The sequence below is a fragment of the Hoplias malabaricus genome, chromosome 4 (assembly GCF_029633855.1).
Source record: "Hoplias malabaricus isolate fHopMal1 chromosome 4, fHopMal1.hap1, whole genome shotgun sequence".
Lineage (NCBI taxonomy): Eukaryota > Metazoa > Chordata > Actinopteri > Characiformes > Erythrinidae > Hoplias > Hoplias malabaricus.
The window spans coordinates 40,462,632-40,480,830 of NC_089803.1; the positions used below are offsets into that span (position 1 = coordinate 40,462,632).

An 18,199-nucleotide genomic window follows, 5' to 3' on the forward strand; every position below is an offset into this window, starting at 1 on the left:
TTAAAGCTAAGAGGAAAGCAAACTAGGCACAAAAAAAACTAGAAAATCCTAGACAACAAGATATACTAAAAACTAAAGACATGAAACATATGATAAGCAGTGCTGTAAATGAGGCCCTGTTTCAGCACTGTTAAACTACTTTGAATGCTATAGCAGACTCATGCTGACTGCAATCATAATCTAAAAATAAATCAGTGTTAATAATCCAATATAAATGTATATTACCTTAGTATTAATTTTCTATTACCTTGTTGCTAAAATCTTAGGGAAAAAGTACAACAGAGGTACATTACTGTCACTAAGGTACAAACAGTGTAAATGTACCTTTAAAGGTACAACACTGGTGTTAAAGTCCTAGGTACACATAGAGATGTGAGTATAAGCATTTATTATACAACTGTGTAAAACCTTGGAATTGAAATGAAGCATATAAAACCAACAAAAAATTGAATTCTACAAATTCTACAATTCTAGGTAGTGTCACAGTCACCCAACTCCAGGGGCCTGGAGGTTGTGGGTTCGATTCCCGCTCCGGGTGACTGTCTGTGAAGAGTTTGGTGTGTTCTCCCTGTGTCCGCGTGGGTTTCCTCCCACAGTCCCAAAAAAACACACGTTGGTAGGTGGATTGGCGACTCAGAATTGCCCATACGTTCGAGTGCGTGAGTGAATGTGTGTGTGTGTGTTGCCATGTGAAGGACTGGCGCCCCTTCCAGGGTGTGTTCCTACCTTGCGCTCAATAATTCCAGGTAGGCTCTGGACCCACCGCGACCCTGAACTGGATAAGCGCTTACAGAGAATGAATGAATGAATCAATTAATTATAATCGAATAAGGTAGAATTATGTTCCCCAACTGAAGGTACTGAAATTTACCCTTAAGGGTACCATTACAGTGGTGTAATCACTGAGAGTGTAACTGGTTTCTACTCAACATCAAGAAGATATTTATAGTATTTTCATTAGACTGTATTCTATTTGTGTGACATTTATATAATACCTTCCTTCTAATAAGTATTTTAATTTGAAAGCTGCCCCTTCACTTAAAAGGAAATCAGCTTGCAACCTGTTCCAAAGGTCCACACAAGGGGTTTGTGTTTATCCTAGAAGTGTTAAAACAATGAAAAACTCATAGTTCAAACAGTCTTCTCCATACGGAAGTAAACAAATATGTGAGTAGACAGGAATGTTGTAGTCTTCTGTTGTGTGTCAGATGAGGACACATTGCAGGGTCCTCTCCAGCTGCACTGAGAAATTCCCTCATTTCATTCCCTTATGTGCCTGGATGCTTTGATTAAAAAGAAAAGGTAAGTGAAATCAGCTTTGTGTGCAAACGAGAGCTCAGTGGTCATTTTGCTTCACAAATCCAAGTTCCTGCAGGTCAGCAGAGCGCAGATGATGCTGCAAGCCAGATGCAGAGAGAGTTAATTGGGTTCAGCCTCTCTCACAGGGTGAGGGGAATAAGTGGAAATGTAAATGAGGGAATTTACAGGGAGTTAATTGAGGCTGATGAACTGCCACCACAAACTCATCATGTGCTGTCACGATCGACCTGGTGTTTCAAATGCCACCTGTCAAAGACCTCTACAAAGGTCAAATGCTTATTTACGAAGACATGAGTCATTGTGTCAAAATGTAAAAAAAAAATACATACAACTGCTTAACCTTTCTGTTTCGGAGTTCTGTTTAGGAGATTTGTGACTGCAGATATGAAAAACCTGGCTTGCTGTACTTCAAATATTAGTACTTGAACATATGTACTTTTACATTTGAATGAATATCTATTCTTCAAAAATCCTGTTCTTGGAAAAGTTTGGCATTTTATAAAATTCAAGAATTTTGGGATTGTTAATTCTGTTTAACTTTAATTTACTGACAAAAGAACAAATAAAAGACTTTCATTCTTTACTTGATTGCTTTTTTTTTCAATTCAAATCAATTTAATTTGATGCCCGCAATGCACTCCAAGTTTGGGCAGAAGCATGTTTACCACTGTGTCACATCATCTTTCACGGTTGCAGTTCTGCAAGTGTGATTTGTGCTCATTCTTACTGCATAGAAGACTTTATGAAGCCACCTTGATGTAACATATGCAGAATGCCTGGCATTGTCTTGCTGAAATGATCATTGACTTCCTGGGAAAAGATGTTTTGTTTGTGGCAGCATTCAATATGTTGTAATATGGTCTGAATAATAATGTGTATAAGGTAAAATAATATGTCTTCAGATCAACGGTATGGTCACATTTATGGAAGTCACATATGCCATCAAAGTTCATCCACATTCCAAATCACAAAAAACGGACAAATCACAAATTCTTGTTTTTTTTATTGCATTTTACATAAAAACACAGGATTTCCAGAAATGTGTTTTATATTATTCCCTTTAAGGTCCACAAGGACCTTAAAAAAAACAACACAGCTACAATCACAGCACTAAACCAGGCGTGTTTATAAAATAAAATGCCAAGAACTCAATTACAAATGTATGGAAGCATATTGCTACCACATATGATAAAAACTCAGTATGTCATTATTATGAGATAAGCATCTCATTATTATGAGATATTATCATAACAGTGAAGGAAAACCTCTCATTATGAATTAGAAAGTCATACTTATGAGAAAAGTCTCATAATTATGATATTTTCAGTCATTACTATGAAATGTTACATCACACCACAACAGAAATTGTTTAAATGTAATGCTGCATATTTTTCTTTCCAAATGGCAGAAACAGACTTCCATATTCCTAACAGCGGTTATGGCAAATTGGCACAGATTTGATGTGTAAGGCTGCCCTCTAGTGTAAGCGTTTTTTAAAATGAAAAATAATAATAATTATTATAAATTAATTTCAGAGTTCACATTATTTACAGTGTTTTTTAGTGTTATATGAAATCAATAATGACAATACAAATATTTATTTTTGCTATCAGAACCCCATATTTCTCTTAACAATTAGCATTCTCAATCACTCCCAACCTGTGTGAAGTCATTTTGAGTCTTTTGTATTAGTTTACACAGAGAAGTGAATATTTTCCAATTCTGACTGAGAACAGCAACACATCAGGAAATTGAAATGCTGTTTTGATCTTATGATAAAATATATACATTTAAATTAAAGAAATACAATCATCTGCTTGAAAACGTGAATAAATAAGACCTTCATTAGATTCCTAAGCACAGGGGGAATTTTACCTGTAAAAGTATATGACAACATGACTTCTTTGTAAAAGATAACTAATACGGATATTCATTAACATAATATGTTTGGTCATTGCTCTTGATTTACCTATTATAGTTTCATTGGGCAATAGGTAAAATGGGTCAGAAAAGAAATTAAATATCCCTCTTCTACAAAAGCAGTATCCGTGGGACACCATGTGCAATATTTTCACATTCTCCATTGAGTCTACGCAAACACTGGACAATTCTAACCTACTTATCCTCAGAGCATAGTTTATAGCCAATATCACCTACTTGTAACCATGCATTTACAGGTAATTAACCAGGGAGAGCAGTTAAGTGTTTTCCTCTGAGTTGTTGAGCTCTCCATTGGCACTGTGGTAGCAGCAGGTTGAAAAGTATTAGTAGTTAGATTTACATGTGCTATTAGAAGAAGCATATTGCTACTATCCAATGAAAAAACATTTATCTCCAAAATACCAACTTTACAGGAGAATTATATATTTAAAAACAAACCCTTCTCAACTTTCACAGTCACTGTAAAAATAGCATTTGAAGCATTTCTATTGGTCCTTTCAGCAAGAATGTTTCACACAATCTGAAGGACAGCTGCTGTGTTGAAATTAAGTAATAAACTAAAAATCCATGTTTTTCCATTGGACAGCGACAATATACTTGTCCTCATTCTCCCAGATAGGTTCAAGTATATATCTGTGTAGACTGGAGACCAGCAAGTGTGAGGGACATACAGGCTGGAGACCAATAAGCAGTTATGGTTATGGTCTAGAGTTAGGTTGTACCTCCCACGTGGAGCTGTACCTCCAGACAGCAGAGATACACTCCTTGATCAGTTACATTGTGTGTGTGACACTAGGGGATCCCAATCTAATGGGTGGATGTGATGGGAGATTACATTGTAATTGATTAAATTGGGAGAAAATTTTAAAACATTAATATGAGGGGTCAAGTTTCTGAACTTGAAACCCCAGTCTACCTGCACAAGGCCTAGTAGAACACTCAGGAAATTATCAGGACGGCTTATGTATGAACAAATCCAGTACGTTATCAGAAAATTACAGCTGGCAAAAAGAATTTACAACGGAAAACTCCATATTTATGTAGTTTGTAAACGACTGTAGAAACTCTATTTAAAACGGGTTCTACATGTCTTCAGTCATAACTGTAGTAAATTGCACTGCAGTTGTATTTTTGTTCAATTGATTATTGAATGGATATTATTTGTACAGTGTGGCATGCCTATCTAAACAGGAAGTTGAACCCAGAGTTATCATGGCATGTATGTTTCTGGATGTGTTAAGAGTAACTAGTAATTTGTCCCATAATTATTAGTATTAAAACATAGCTGTGTAGTGATGTTCCTACTTCAGTAATCATTTGGTATGCTCCATCTGCTGCAGAATATGCTCAATGAAATTCCTAAGAGCCCCACGGCCTGCTGGTCTCTTACACACAAATTTAGCAGCATTTAGTGCCAAGCCAAGGGCTTCCATGGGTGCTGCACTCAGACGAGCCATTTTTAGACAGTCCACATCAGACAAATCATTTCCTAGAAAAAGAGAAAGAGAGATATTGTCAGGCTGTGCACTGTAATAAAGTGAAGAAATACTAAGATTACAAGATTATTGTACCACTGAATATTAGGTTTAAGTATAAATACCCAAAGTAAAATATTACTCCAGTAAAAGTCCTCAGTTTAATTTTTCACTAGAGTAAAAATACAAAATTTTAATGTAATTATATACAATGTACTATAATGACCTATTACAATTTTTGCAACAAGACTCAATTCATTTTAGGCAAAAATATTTCAAAGTCCCTCATGGTTCACATTGCATTACAATGTCATTAATTAGTCTGACACTGATATCTCTTCAAAGTATGATAATGCATAAAACTCTGAAGGCAAACTTTGTCCATTAGGCAGAATAGAATTGCTGTGAAATTATGTTTTGTAAACAAGCTGTTTTGGTTTGTATAAATGTTTGGTTTTGGTTTAAATAAACTGGCCAAAACACAGAAAGACTTTGTATAAATTCACATAAAAGTTGGAAATGCCAGGGGTGCTGCGGCAAGTTAGGATTTTAATCCATCCTTACGACATATGCACTCCCACTGGCACTCTATGCAGCTGCATTGACGTTGAACTGGATTGCTCTGTCTAGGCTGACCCACTTTTAACAAAGTGTGTGCTGTAACCTGATTGGTGTTATTATGGGCTTCTTTCATTTTTAAATATGCATTTTTATTTGCAGCTTAAGAGAAAAGCAATGACAGATTTCTCATAAAGTAGTGGAGTTAAATGTAAGATGTTTGACTTTAAAATGTGAAGTTCAAGAAAAATGTTCTCTATAATAAAAAAAATATCCAGTAAAGTACAGATACCCAAAAAAAGCTACTCAAGTACAGTAATGAATTATATATACTTCTTTACTGTTCACCACTGCTAATATGATTAACTGAAGGGGCAAATACCTTTACTGATAGGGAGAGAATGCTTGTGATATCACTTGCATGTAAGGTAATTTATTTGATTATGGCCATTATACCTAAAAATTCTAGGATACCTCCTAAACACTACATAACATATTTCTAAAATTAATTGCGTTTTTCCACACATGAATTTCTAGAGAAACTCCAGAGTATCGGGTCCAGAGATGTCCCGGAGTGGTCTATCACACATGCAGCACACAGTTGGAGATTTTCTGCACCTGTGTTGTGCATGCAGTAGTAAGTTAACATTTCTCACATATGATTACTTGGACTTCACCCGTCTTTACTAAGGTGTATAAAGTTGAGGGTGGTAGCATTCACATATACAACTCCTCCGGGTTAACATTGGATTATTTCTGGATTACCGTGCTGGGCATATGTCTGCTAACAATATTCAGCAATATTTCATAAATAACATATGCACATATTAATAAGGGACCTGGAGGTTGTAGGTTCGAGTCCCGCTCTGGGTGACTGTCTGTTAAGTTTTGTGTTTTGTCCCAGTGTCCACGTGGGTTTCCTCCGGGTGCTCCGGATTGGTGACTCAAAAGTGTCGTGAGTGAATGTGTGAGTGTGTGTGTGTTGCCCTGTGAAGGACTGGCACCCCCTCAAGGGTGTGTTCCTGCCTTGCGACCAACTATTCCAGGTAGGCTCGGGACCCACCACGACCCTGAACTGGATAAGCAGTTACAGATAATGAAGGAATGAATGAATGAATGAATAATTAAAATCCTCTAGATTGAGAACACATTCGTACACTTATTTGAGAGCAAAAATGTGTTCATTCAATGAAAGCATAACAGTTTCTTCATCTTAAATGGTTTGCACTTTAAAGGAAAAATGTAAACAATAATATATAATCACACATTAATAATATTTGCAACTTCCAGTGGTAAAAATTACTTTTTGTCATCAGCTATGTAACACGATTAGTAGGTGTGTTAAAAGCAGGAAATCACTCAACTCTACTGAACTCCTGTGCTCCAGGACCATATCTGATAAACCATGACATTTATATAACACTCTAATAGTATTTCACAGAATTGTCAATAAAAAAAATATTTTCCTTACTACAAACTATAATTCATATTTAATCTAATAATCAATACAGTGGAAATCCCCTTGTGAAAAAGAGTGATGAACAGTCTGAAAACTGGAATGAGAATATTCACATACCCAAGTAAGCCACATTTTTCCACTCCAAATTCTTCTCTTTTATTAATGCCTCCACATCTTTTTGCTTTCCTTCCTTCAAATGCCTTAACTTACAGTTGGTTTTCTCTTGAAGTTTTGTTGCAAGCTGCTCTGAGATTGGATCCTCATCAGATGTTATAAAGATCACCTGAAGGTGCAAGATGCAAGAAATCAGCACACAGCATAATAGTATGTAAATAAATCAAATGAATGATTTGACAAGACATAGTTTTTTTTTTTAATAGAACTGTAAACAACAGCTGCAGTGTAGAAATAATGAAGTAAACTAAAATTCCACAAAAATAGAGATACATGTTTTAATTGGACAGCGACCATATATTCTCTTTAACAAGCATGAGTGCCAAAGTGTGCCCTGACTAACAAGGGTTTTTCTTCTTCAACACCTTTTCTTTAAAGTTAGTGAGAACTTCTTTTCATTAAAAAAAAGCATGAGGATATAATACCTTTTTCACTGGCTTACCTAATAAAACCATATACTCGCTTGTGTGTTTTCAGAACTACCTACCCCTTCTGTCAGTACTGCTCCTCTGCCTTACGGGCTGTACTTTTCAGTTTTAAAGGGTATTTATCTTTACAAAAATCTTTTAGAAATAATTTGTTTAATTAGCCAATCAAAGGACTGAATGCACATCATGTGATCATCAATGTGATCATTTCAAACGATGGATTTTTACTGGACTAAAAATAAACCATAAAATGGTCTGCTGTGAATAGAGGACTTTACTGACTAATTTTAGAGATCTTAAGTTTTTGTGTCATTACAACAAATTTATAAATAAATAAATAGAAAGAGAAATTCTCAAAGCTAGCTTAGGTTTTAATAAGGTTAACAGAATAAGTCTAACTTAAAGCTGCATTTTCTTTTTCTTTCTTATCTTATACCAGACAAATTATTCTCTTCATATGACCTAATTTAATTTACAATATTGTGGCTATGGCCACTGACTGCCTCCCAAGTCTAGCGACTTGCCCTTGGATGGTTCTCTGGTGTATGGGGACTATTTATGTTGGGGATAGCTTTTATTTATTATTACTTGTGTTTGTGTGTGTATTTGTTCTTGGTGTATGGTGACTGATGTGGGTAATATTAGATCTGCCAGTCCCAGGTCTGCAGGTTCAAGATGAAAAAAATCAAATGTAGAGCAAGAGTTTGTGTGCAGATTAATACATTCTAATATGTTATTAGGTAAAAATGTGAAAAAGAAAAAGAAATAAAATTGAAGAAGAATTAATGCTCGTCTGATTTTGTACTCGTCTTTTATCTTGGGGAGAAGAAAAAAAAAAGACAGAGAAAGGCACACGTCAGACGTGCACAGCATTCTTGTTGCCACTACAGTTTTACCCTAAAATGAACAATGTTTAATGATCTATGTTTGATAAACCATAAAACATATAAACGTCTTCCACACCCACCTCTATCTTTTCTCTCTTTAACATGCTGATACCAGCCAAATCTATGCTGCTAATGGACACCATCTCCTCTCCACCCGCAGACATGTAGACTTGGCCATCTGTCAAACAGCCTGACACGTTACTCAAAAGCAGATTCAACTCCAGCTTGTCCTTGCCAAAGTAACCAAACCTGGAGAAAATACACATACACACACCCCAGTATGTTGACATTTAGGGATGTGCTCACCCAACAGTCAATATGTGTTAGGTAGTAAGAGTTACTTATCATAGCTTACCTCAAAACTCTTTGTTCTGCTACAGGCCAGTCTATGTCAATATCTATATCAACACTGTGCTCTGGCTTCATTTCAAAGTAGGCTATTTTTCCTCCCTAGAAAAGAAAACAAGAAAACGGTTTAGCAAAGTGGCCGTTTCACAATTTAATCAAAATAATACAATTTTGAGGATGTTTCCTCACCATTTGCTAGCTCTATAATCTGTTTGCGGACTGGAAACAGCTCTAATTTGCTTACAAAGCCCCAATGTCAGTAAATGGCTAAAAAAAACACAAATAGTCTTGGTCCGATTAGCTTGGCTTTATCTGTCTCTCTGTGCTCACAGCAGAAAAACAGTTTAGACAATGAAGAGACCTGGTGGAGGTGACTACAAATTGGGAGATTGCAAATTATATGAAAGTAAACAAAGACTGAAAGTGATACAAAACTAAACATCTCGAGTTACAAATGAGTTTATGGTAATTCAAATGGTCAAAAAAATCTTACAGACAAGTTAAACTTCAGCCACTCACAAACAACATTATTTCCCTCCTGAAACATACCATTTCACCTTAATTGACTGAGATGTTGAACATAAACAAACCAGAGGGAGCAGCAGTTCTCCAGAATCATTCATGTTGCCTTTAAGTGAGCTGTGTGAAATATCCTCAGTTTAAGTGAAAAAAATCTATAATTGTTAAACAACATTTTAGGTTTAGCACGTGTTTTTTTTGTTATTTGTAAAACTGTGAATCCAATTTTGCTAAGATTTGTCCTTAAAACATTTGATATGTTATAGATTTTTAGTATGTCCCTGGTCTCAGTGGATGTACTGTACCAAGAAGCACGTTCAAATATGTACAAAAACAAGCATATATACAAGTATTTTATATTAATTTCAATATTTTCCTTTAATTTGTTTAGTAACTTAGATTCTTATCCAACAATTCAGTGATGCTGATACTTTAAAAGAATCATAATACCCCTTCTAATTAGGGAATTACTGTATGTTAGGATGCATCAGTTTGTGACAAGTGTTCAATTGCACACACACACGACTAATCTAAGAGTACTGAACATTCTAGAGCAGCTACATATAACTACAGGCTCATCTGGAATGGCGTTTGTGAAGCAGAACTAATCATCCAAAACTGGTACCTGACCTCAATAAAGCCATAGTCACACTATTTATTTTAATGGAATTCATATGCAATGTACAATTTTGCACCACAGACATCCTAGGTAAACAAATTCTAAAAGAGAATATTCATGCAGGGTTCACGTTTGTTGAAATATGACACAAATTTGGTGCCCTCCATTTATAATTCTGCTGCTTTGTCCATAGTGAGCTGTGAAAGTGCAGGGCGTTGTACAACTGTACTGTAGATCCACACATGGAGAAAATGCTAATTGTAATAATAGATGGTATGTATCTTTTGCAGTGTTTTTAATTTGGGTCACTATTTGCATGAGCAAAGTCTAAAAACGTTATATTAAACAGAGAGCTAGACGATATAATTTTTTTAATCACAATATATTTCTTAATTTTGGTTAATATGATATAATTCTGATATCAATATGAACAATAAAAAAAACTGCCAAGAACTGAAAGCAACATGACACCACCATAAAAAAAACTCTTGGCTTTGTCAATATTAATATTTTTAAAATAACTTTAAACTTGAGTGTAATTAACTGATGACAGTGCCCTGTAATGACCAACAGTCAGTGACAGATTTTGTAAATAATGTATGTTGAAAAATTAAAAATGGGTTTAAAAAAATCATATCATTGTTATTGAAAGAGTTTACATTGCGATATACAGGTATATTGATATTGATTTATTGTCCAGCCCTAATTAAACATGACTGAATTTACTGGAAACTCAACATGAGACAAGGACTCCATTAAGACAGTTCTCCTGACCATTTTACACCAAATGATCGAGATGATGGGAGCATGCTGCAACTTTAGCCACGTGATTTGATTCTGACATTAGAAATTTGTCTATGACAGTGTAAACATGGAGAGATCAATTAGTGTGAGGCTGGCTTTGGGTGTGAAAGATTTGATCTGAGCTCACCTGCAATAATCCTTTTTTTACAAGTTCTTTGGTAGCAAAATAAAAGGAGCCATTCTCACAAAGTTCTCCATCCCAATCTTGACGGCGGGGTCTCTTGGTTGGGTCCAGGTTCAGAGGCTTGGTACTGGTGTCTTCTGATAAAAAAGCCGAAATTAACATGCAGAATATACTTTAACAGGACTAACATGCAGATCCCGTTTTATTTGACTGGATTAAAGTTCTTAAATGCAATATAAATTCAATGCACATGGAATTTAATGTCAGTGTGAGGACGGAATATAGGAACTGCATAAATCATCAGATTAAAAAGTGATCAAAAGTCATTACATTTTAATGGAAGGTAACATATAATGTGCTAAGTAAGACATCATAATATTTCAGCTTGACTAAAAAAGGCTCAATAATGTAAAACAATAATTGCCTGACGTGGATGTGCAAAAGGCTTACACACCTTCCTTGATCTCTTGCCATCTGAAGTGATGTCTGCGGACAACTGAGAAAACAGAGTCATAGCCTTTCTGGGTCATCATCTCCACAGCCTCCTTCAGTTGCTCTGGGTGAAGGCATGGAGATGTAGCTTGGATGTTACAAATAATGTCCACTTCTACAGGAAAAAACAGGCTCAGATCAATGATGGAACAATATTCATGATAAGGAGGATTAGACAAATGAATACAGAATTCAGTGTTTAATAAACAACTCATCATTTAAATACACTGGCAGTACACTAAATTGTGGTGAATTATAAGAAGACCTGATGTGTTGCAACTGGGAAAATGTGTTTTTAAAACATTTTAAAAAATGTGTCATCAAAAAAGCCTTTTTGATGAATGGACATGATCCCTGGTGTTACAACACAAATTCAAATCAGTAACATATTAAATAAATACAGAGCAGATGATCAACAACAAATAAATGTTTAGTGAGGCTAACCCACTACAAATAGATGTGTAGGAAACCCGTATGGTCAAAAGAGCCAGAATGTGTGGGAGTTAATGGAGTTAAAGGGGACATTTTATATCATTTTTCCACAAATGTACCAATTTCTCTGGCATCTTAATAAAATTTCTGTGACAAATGAATTTTGTTCAAAATATCACCACAGCACTGGTATTAACCTTTCTGAACAGCCCCGTGGAGAATGACTGGTTTTTGCATCTGTTCCTTTAAAGCAACATGGTATTTTAACCTAAACATTACAGCTGCAAAATCACTGTGATGTTTCACTGAAATGTAATATGGAGAACATCAACATTGTTGCTATACTCTGGGCTCAACACTGCTGAAACTGCACTCTTTAATAAGAACTTTTTTTATCTTATGCATTCGGACTTAGGCAGACCACAAAAAAAACTGCATACCATGGCCCCTTTAAATGTACCTTATAGAAACTACAGAATCTTTATGTTTGAATATGTTATGCCTGCCAAAGTGCAGAGTTTAATTCATAAAGTTGTGTTTGTTTAAACACTGAATGTCGGTGTGTATATTAACAATGTCTGGTTATTTCTAATATTATTTTAAATATTTAAATAGAAATTGTTGTTTGTAGATAATTTATTTGCTGTAACAATGCTTCTTGGCGATACATTTTATACTGTTGAAAAGCCTGTTAATTTCCCTTTTCAATGGTGCCGTAAGGAACATGCATTTGTGGGATGAGCAGTAGAGCTGAGTGTGTGGGTTGCACCCATGAAAAATTTGCGGTGACAGAATGCAACTAGTGCAGCATTTAAGGTGAAAGAGAAAATCGTAATGAATCGATTGCTCATACTTGGTGTCCCGGATGTGTACTCTGAATTTTTTGTAACTTGTATTTTGGTATCCAATTTCCGTCTACCAAATTTGAGCAACTTCGAAATATATTGTTTGAATTTTTTTGAGCTTGATTTTTTTTATCTGAATTTATTAACCTTCAATAATAACAGTGAAAACGTGTTCTTGAAAATTCACGAGTTCTATTCAAGAGCAATTATATTCAGATGCATAACTTCAGTGCAAAAAAAAAATTCAGTGCTACAAATTCAAAGGTGGTAATATTTCAAAGTCTGATAAGACAGATTTGCTTCCACATCACTGCAGAAACAAACTCCGCCCACATTTGGCTCCTTCTTCATGGGAGTTTAGCACTGGGAGGAGCCCGTTTTAGTCTAATCCAATGAAAAGACACTGAGGGAGGAGCTGGATCACATCCAACCGCTCCTCATGGATTTATGGTTCTGCAGAATTCTGTGACCGTCGAGTTCTGTGGCCCTAGAGGGGAGAGCCCCCTCACAGCCTTGGTGTAGAGGGGGTTACAATTCCTCACACCTTATAAACATTCCTGTTTAAGTACATTTATGTAATTTATATTCAGTGAGGTCACAAATTCTGACGGCAGCTGTGAGAAAGCTGTGCCCCCTGTGCTGGACACGACGTGGCGCCCTCTAGGGTCACAGAACTCGGTGTAACACCGGCCTTCCCTCAATATGAGCCCAACGGGTTAATGCGGTCGATGGAAGGATTTAATGAGTTAATGTATCTTGCCTGGGTGACACTTAGAGAACTCTTGTAGAGTTTCCAGGGAGCTCGAAGTGTCACTGGAAACTTCAGGACTCCTCCTGTGAACTTTAGCCCCCCATTCCTTCGCCACTTTCTCTATATCATCGTGGTCTGTGGAAACCCACACACTGTTGAGAGACGGAGGGCACACTGTAACAATTCAAGCCATTTGGAGCACTTTTCTAAGGAGGCGTTCTGCTTAATACATCTGTAATTAAAGGTTTCCATAAGTTACCTGTCAAACATCCCAGAGTCAATGGAAGCTCTCAGGACCCAACCGATGAGCGGCACTCCGGCGAGCGGCTTGATGTTTTTCAGATGAATTCCTTTACTGCCTCCTCGCGCCAAGACCACCGCGGCTTTGTGTGTGCCCAGTCTCATCCGTTTGGGCGAATGACTGTTGGTCACTGCAGCTTTGTCCCGTTTGCGAACGGAAGCCATTTCTCTCACACGCGACCCGCGCACTCCTACCGATGAAATACACAATGCCTCTTCAGTTACCGGATCATCTAAAGCGTAGTTAGGACACGCTAGGGTTTCTAAAATATCAGCCCAGATACCACCACGGAAGGAGCGTCGAGACCAATGCAGCGTCACCACAGCGTTTTACCGTAATGTAGCTATAACACGACTAACAGAATTAAACATCTGCACAATGGAATTAGGGAGAATAAATAAACCATTAAAAAGCATAAAACATGGATGTAAAATGGCTGTGAATAGTTTAAAATTTGTATTTAAAAAGGGCTTAGGTGTAACGTACATATTCGCTCACATTCAGTACGCACGGCTTCATGTGCTATTTGTCCTGTATGTCCCACCCCTCCACAACACTTTTGTAGACAGAGTTATTCTGTATTTACGGTAGAGGGGTTTGGAAAAGACGCTGCGTGAACAGTGACGAGGCAAACGCCCACCCTCACGTTACAGTTAAGTATCAGGAAGAACAGCATGTCCAGATTAAAACTTGTGTCCAGCACAATCTTATAAAAAAGGCTCAATTCAAATGACTCCGTTCACACGGACTACACCCAGAGTGAACATTATTCAACAGAAATCATAGCCTGCGGCAATATTTAACTCATCAGCTCACTTTATAAGGCTACAAAAGTAAAATATAAAGTAAACATCCTCTTGAGGATTTCATTTCCACTGCTTCTCTAATCCTCCTAAACCAAGAAGCGTCTGTCAGGACACATTTTAAATAACAATTAACATCTGTAACTGTTCAATTCTAGACAATGGATTGCCACATCTGCTCATTAGGTGAGTATATTCAAGACCTCCCTTCCCTAAACATCCTATTACAAACATACATTGAATTGTGAACATATTGCCATATTGTGAGAGTTTACAGGGGCTTAAAAAATGAATATTAGAATAAAAACAAAAAATGGAATGAAATCTGATTACAGTAAGTAGATATTCTGTTTGTGAATGTGTTGGTTCATAACTCACCTTGTGGCAGTTCAGCATTATTTGAGGTCATCATCTAATATCTTAGGTTAATAAATACTTAACTATGTTAAATCAAGTGTGCTGTTGATTTAACAAATTTATATGATCAAGGAGAATATCTGGAAACAAACTTTGTTCTTCACATGCTCTCACAAAACAAATACAAATATCTGGGCACTGACCACCCAGGAGAACTTTCTTGTTCTGCAGTTATACTGTCCATCAGTTGCTCTGCCTACTTTGTTTGCCCCTTTACATCCTGTAATTCAGGACCACCAGAGCAGCTATGATTTGTGTGGTTGATCTTTTTCTGCACTGCTGTGACACGTGGTGGGGTGTATGTGGGTTGTGAGTGGATTAGCCACAGCAGTGCAGCTGGAGTTTCTAAACCCTGTCCCCTCACTGTCCGTTCTGTTAGACTCTACCCTGTTGGCCCACCTTATAGATGTAAAGTAAGGGACAGTAGCTCATCTCTTGCTGTACAGTTTGTGATGACCATCCTCTGGTCCTCCACTGGTGGACACAGGATGCTGTCTGTTTGATATTTTTGGTTGTTGGGCTATTCTCAGTCCAGCAGTGACACTGAGGGGTTAAAAAACTGCAGAGTCTGATCCACTTGTACCAACACAACACACACTAACATGATCCACCAGCAAAATCATACCTGCTCTGTGGTGGTCGTGACCATTGAAGAACCGGGTGAGAGGGGGCAAAGTATGAAGAGCAACAGATAGAATACAGTGTGTAATTGTAGAACTGAAGTGTCCCTGTGGGCAGTGGAACTGAGAGAGTGGACAGTGAGTGTAGGAACAAGGAGGTGGTCATAATGTTATTGTTGATTGGTGTATATAACTTTATATATCACACTTATTGAAAAAATATATTGTTTTAAAATAATAATAATAATAATAATAATAATAATAATAATAATAATATTAATCTTAGATACAAAGTACTATATGCATTTTCAAATAAGCGGTTTAAAAAATAAATCTGTGGCTATTACTACATATGCTGTGATTGGTGCGATAGGTCACGTGGTGTGTTAGATGTAAGAGGACGTGCCATGATGTCGAAGGAAAGGAAAAGGATGTAAGATATGCAAAATTATCTATAGAAGTTGATTAAAAACAATAATAATTAAAAAAGAGAAAGAATTGGAAGAATATTGAGTTTCTGAGCTTTATAAGTGGGAAACACAATGTCCATATCCCTCCTTCATCTGTGAACATCAGTGATCAAACCGCCTCAAATCAAACTCAACGCCGCCGTGTTATCAACGGGATTAGTGGGTTCAGCCGCGCTCTTATTTTACTTTGTTAGTGGTTGATTTTGAAATATTTCACCATCATTGTGCTAGATAATATCACCACACACACATCGGCTAACTTTAGCCAGCTTGTCTTATTAAGTTGGCCATTCATAAACTAACTGAAGCTGTCCTCATCGCCATGAGCGAATGAGCACAATAAGGAAATTAGAATCGTTACCGATAACGCCGGTAGCAGTTAACTTACCTCCGTTTATTGATCCACTGACAGGACGGTCCCTCTGCGTTTTCACTGGAGCATCGTGAGGATTTTGAGGAGGTATTTTATCCACATGAATACATTCTTCATAGACTCTTACGGGTATGGCTCGCGGTTTATGGTCGACACGCTCCTGTGTGTGCCTGTTACTACCAGGTCTTTTCCCCGAAGGCATGTCGTTAACTAAAAAATGTATGTTTCTGCTGCGACGAACGCACGAGGTTTAGTCAGTGAAAATAACCGGAAATTAATAACAGGAAGACTTTCACAGTGTCTCGAAAATCGGCACGTCCCACCATAACACTGAAAATATGGTGGCTACAGGCTGAATCTCACGTTGTTCCCTATTACTTCAGTTACAATCCACAAAGGCTTCTACACATCCTTCCGCAATTAACAGAAAAGCAAAAATTAAAAAATTATCTAAAAAAAGTTCCTTTGTGTTGAATTCATTATACAACGCTAACGCGTATTGCTCAATGAATATAATTAGCAATTCAACGCTATTTTTGTGTCCCTCTTGTGTGTAAATCTGTCTTTTCACCAGTATATCAGTCTCCTTAGAGACCGTCAAAAATTGCCAGTGCCGACTATATTTCAAGTCGTCACGGCGGGGTATTGGGTAAAGTTTTCAACTAGCAATAATCGCGCCTCGGATAAACCTCATAGGCTACGATACTGCCACTGCGCAAAGCTGGTGAGGCTATATCCGAGAGGAGAACGTTACGAACCAGTCCAGACTTCACCCCCACGGTGAACACACTGCAGACCCACAGTTCGGTACCTTACTACGCAGATTACATGGATATACAACACATAAACATATCACAAGACACCTCAGAGGCAGTATTTTGTACAATCAACTTAAAAACGCTAGCAAGTCATGGCGCAATGCATCATGGGAACAGCACACTCCATGAATATTATAAAACTGGTTTGTTTAAAAATAAAACACCGCTCTGTTCATATACATCGCATCACACATGAACACTATTGCCATATGTGACACCATGCGACAAATGAATGAAACTCAAGGTGTTTTTTTTATCGTTTTAAGTAGGCTATTTGTAATTATGGACCAGGAAAATGACCACCAGCTGGCAGTGTTGACACGTTTACAGACCAAACACACGCGCACGCGCGTCCGGTCAAGACTTTAATTTCATTTTTACCTTTACTTTGACCAAAACTGTTATTTCTTCACCCAGAAATGATTTTTACTGTAGGTAAAGAGAGAGCATATCGGTCCCCACAACGTGAGTGAAACCAGGTACAAACTCAAAACACTTATTTAATTAAACCATTATTAAAGACACATAAATCTATGTATCTTATGTCATTAGGTTTATCTAATACAGGGTGTGATACTCATATATACTATTTATGTAATTGTTTTTATGTTATTTGTTTGGAAATAAGTTGGAGGACATAATACAACTTTTAATAAAACATCTTCAAATGCTATCAGTTATCAATTACTGGATCTCAAATAAGGCAAGAAGGTACTTGTTTTATATTGCATTTATAAGACACCTGAATGTTGATGCTATAAACAGTTTTAATCAATATTGCTCTGAAAAGCTATGGAAAATCCATCTGTGATTTGCACAACTATAAACATTTCCATGCTGCACAATGTTAATAAACCAGAAACAATGCTACTGATATACAAAAATAGTAAATTCCTGTACAAGTATGAATATTTCTTATGAAGCAAATCCTTAAATAATTCAAATTTCTGACTGCACCAAACATTTATCTTCTATATTATGTATATTGGCTTTCATGCATTAGTTATTAGGCAGTTGTTGCCTAATGGTTAAAGAAGCTCCACTGACCATACATGTACAATTACAAACTGTAGTCCATATGTTGCTCTGCATACTTGTTTGCCACTCTGTTCTTCAGGACACTCACAGAACAGGATCACCACAGAACAGGTATGATTGGGGTGGTGTGTCATTGCTGCATTGACACTGATGGGATGGCAGTCTGTTAGTGTGTGTTGATCT

At 36.9% G+C, this 18,199-nt stretch overlaps 1 protein-coding gene and 1 non-coding gene across 3 annotated transcripts; both read right to left on the minus strand.

Moving 5' to 3' along the window:
- Nucleotides 1-2,332: 2,332 nt before the first annotated feature.
- Nucleotides 2,333-16,533, minus strand: cmasa (cytidine monophosphate N-acetylneuraminic acid synthetase a). Of its 2 annotated transcripts, none has more exons than XM_066669676.1 (9): nt 16,176-16,533; nt 13,436-13,667; nt 13,186-13,328; nt 11,111-11,263; nt 10,660-10,790; nt 8,598-8,692; nt 8,323-8,491; nt 6,871-7,036; nt 2,333-4,750 (listed from the first exon to the last, which is right to left on the minus strand). In XM_066669676.1, the coding sequence occupies exons 1-9, from the start codon at nt 16,360-16,362 to the stop codon at nt 4,575-4,577; spliced, it is 1,452 nt and encodes a 483-aa protein (XP_066525773.1). In that variant the 5' UTR covers nt 16,363-16,533; the 3' UTR covers nt 2,333-4,574. The 2 variants fall into 2 exon arrangements, with proteins under 2 accessions (XP_066525773.1, XP_066525772.1); XM_066669675.1 differs by having other exon boundaries at nt 10,660-10,793; nt 16,176-16,532.
- A 209-nt stretch (nt 16,534-16,742) lies between these two features.
- LOC136695776 (U4 spliceosomal RNA) lies at nt 16,743-16,883 on the minus strand. The gene has a single exon (XR_010802368.1). It is a non-coding gene; the product is annotated as a U4 spliceosomal RNA (small nuclear RNA).
- Nucleotides 16,884-18,199: the final 1,316 nt, after the last annotated feature.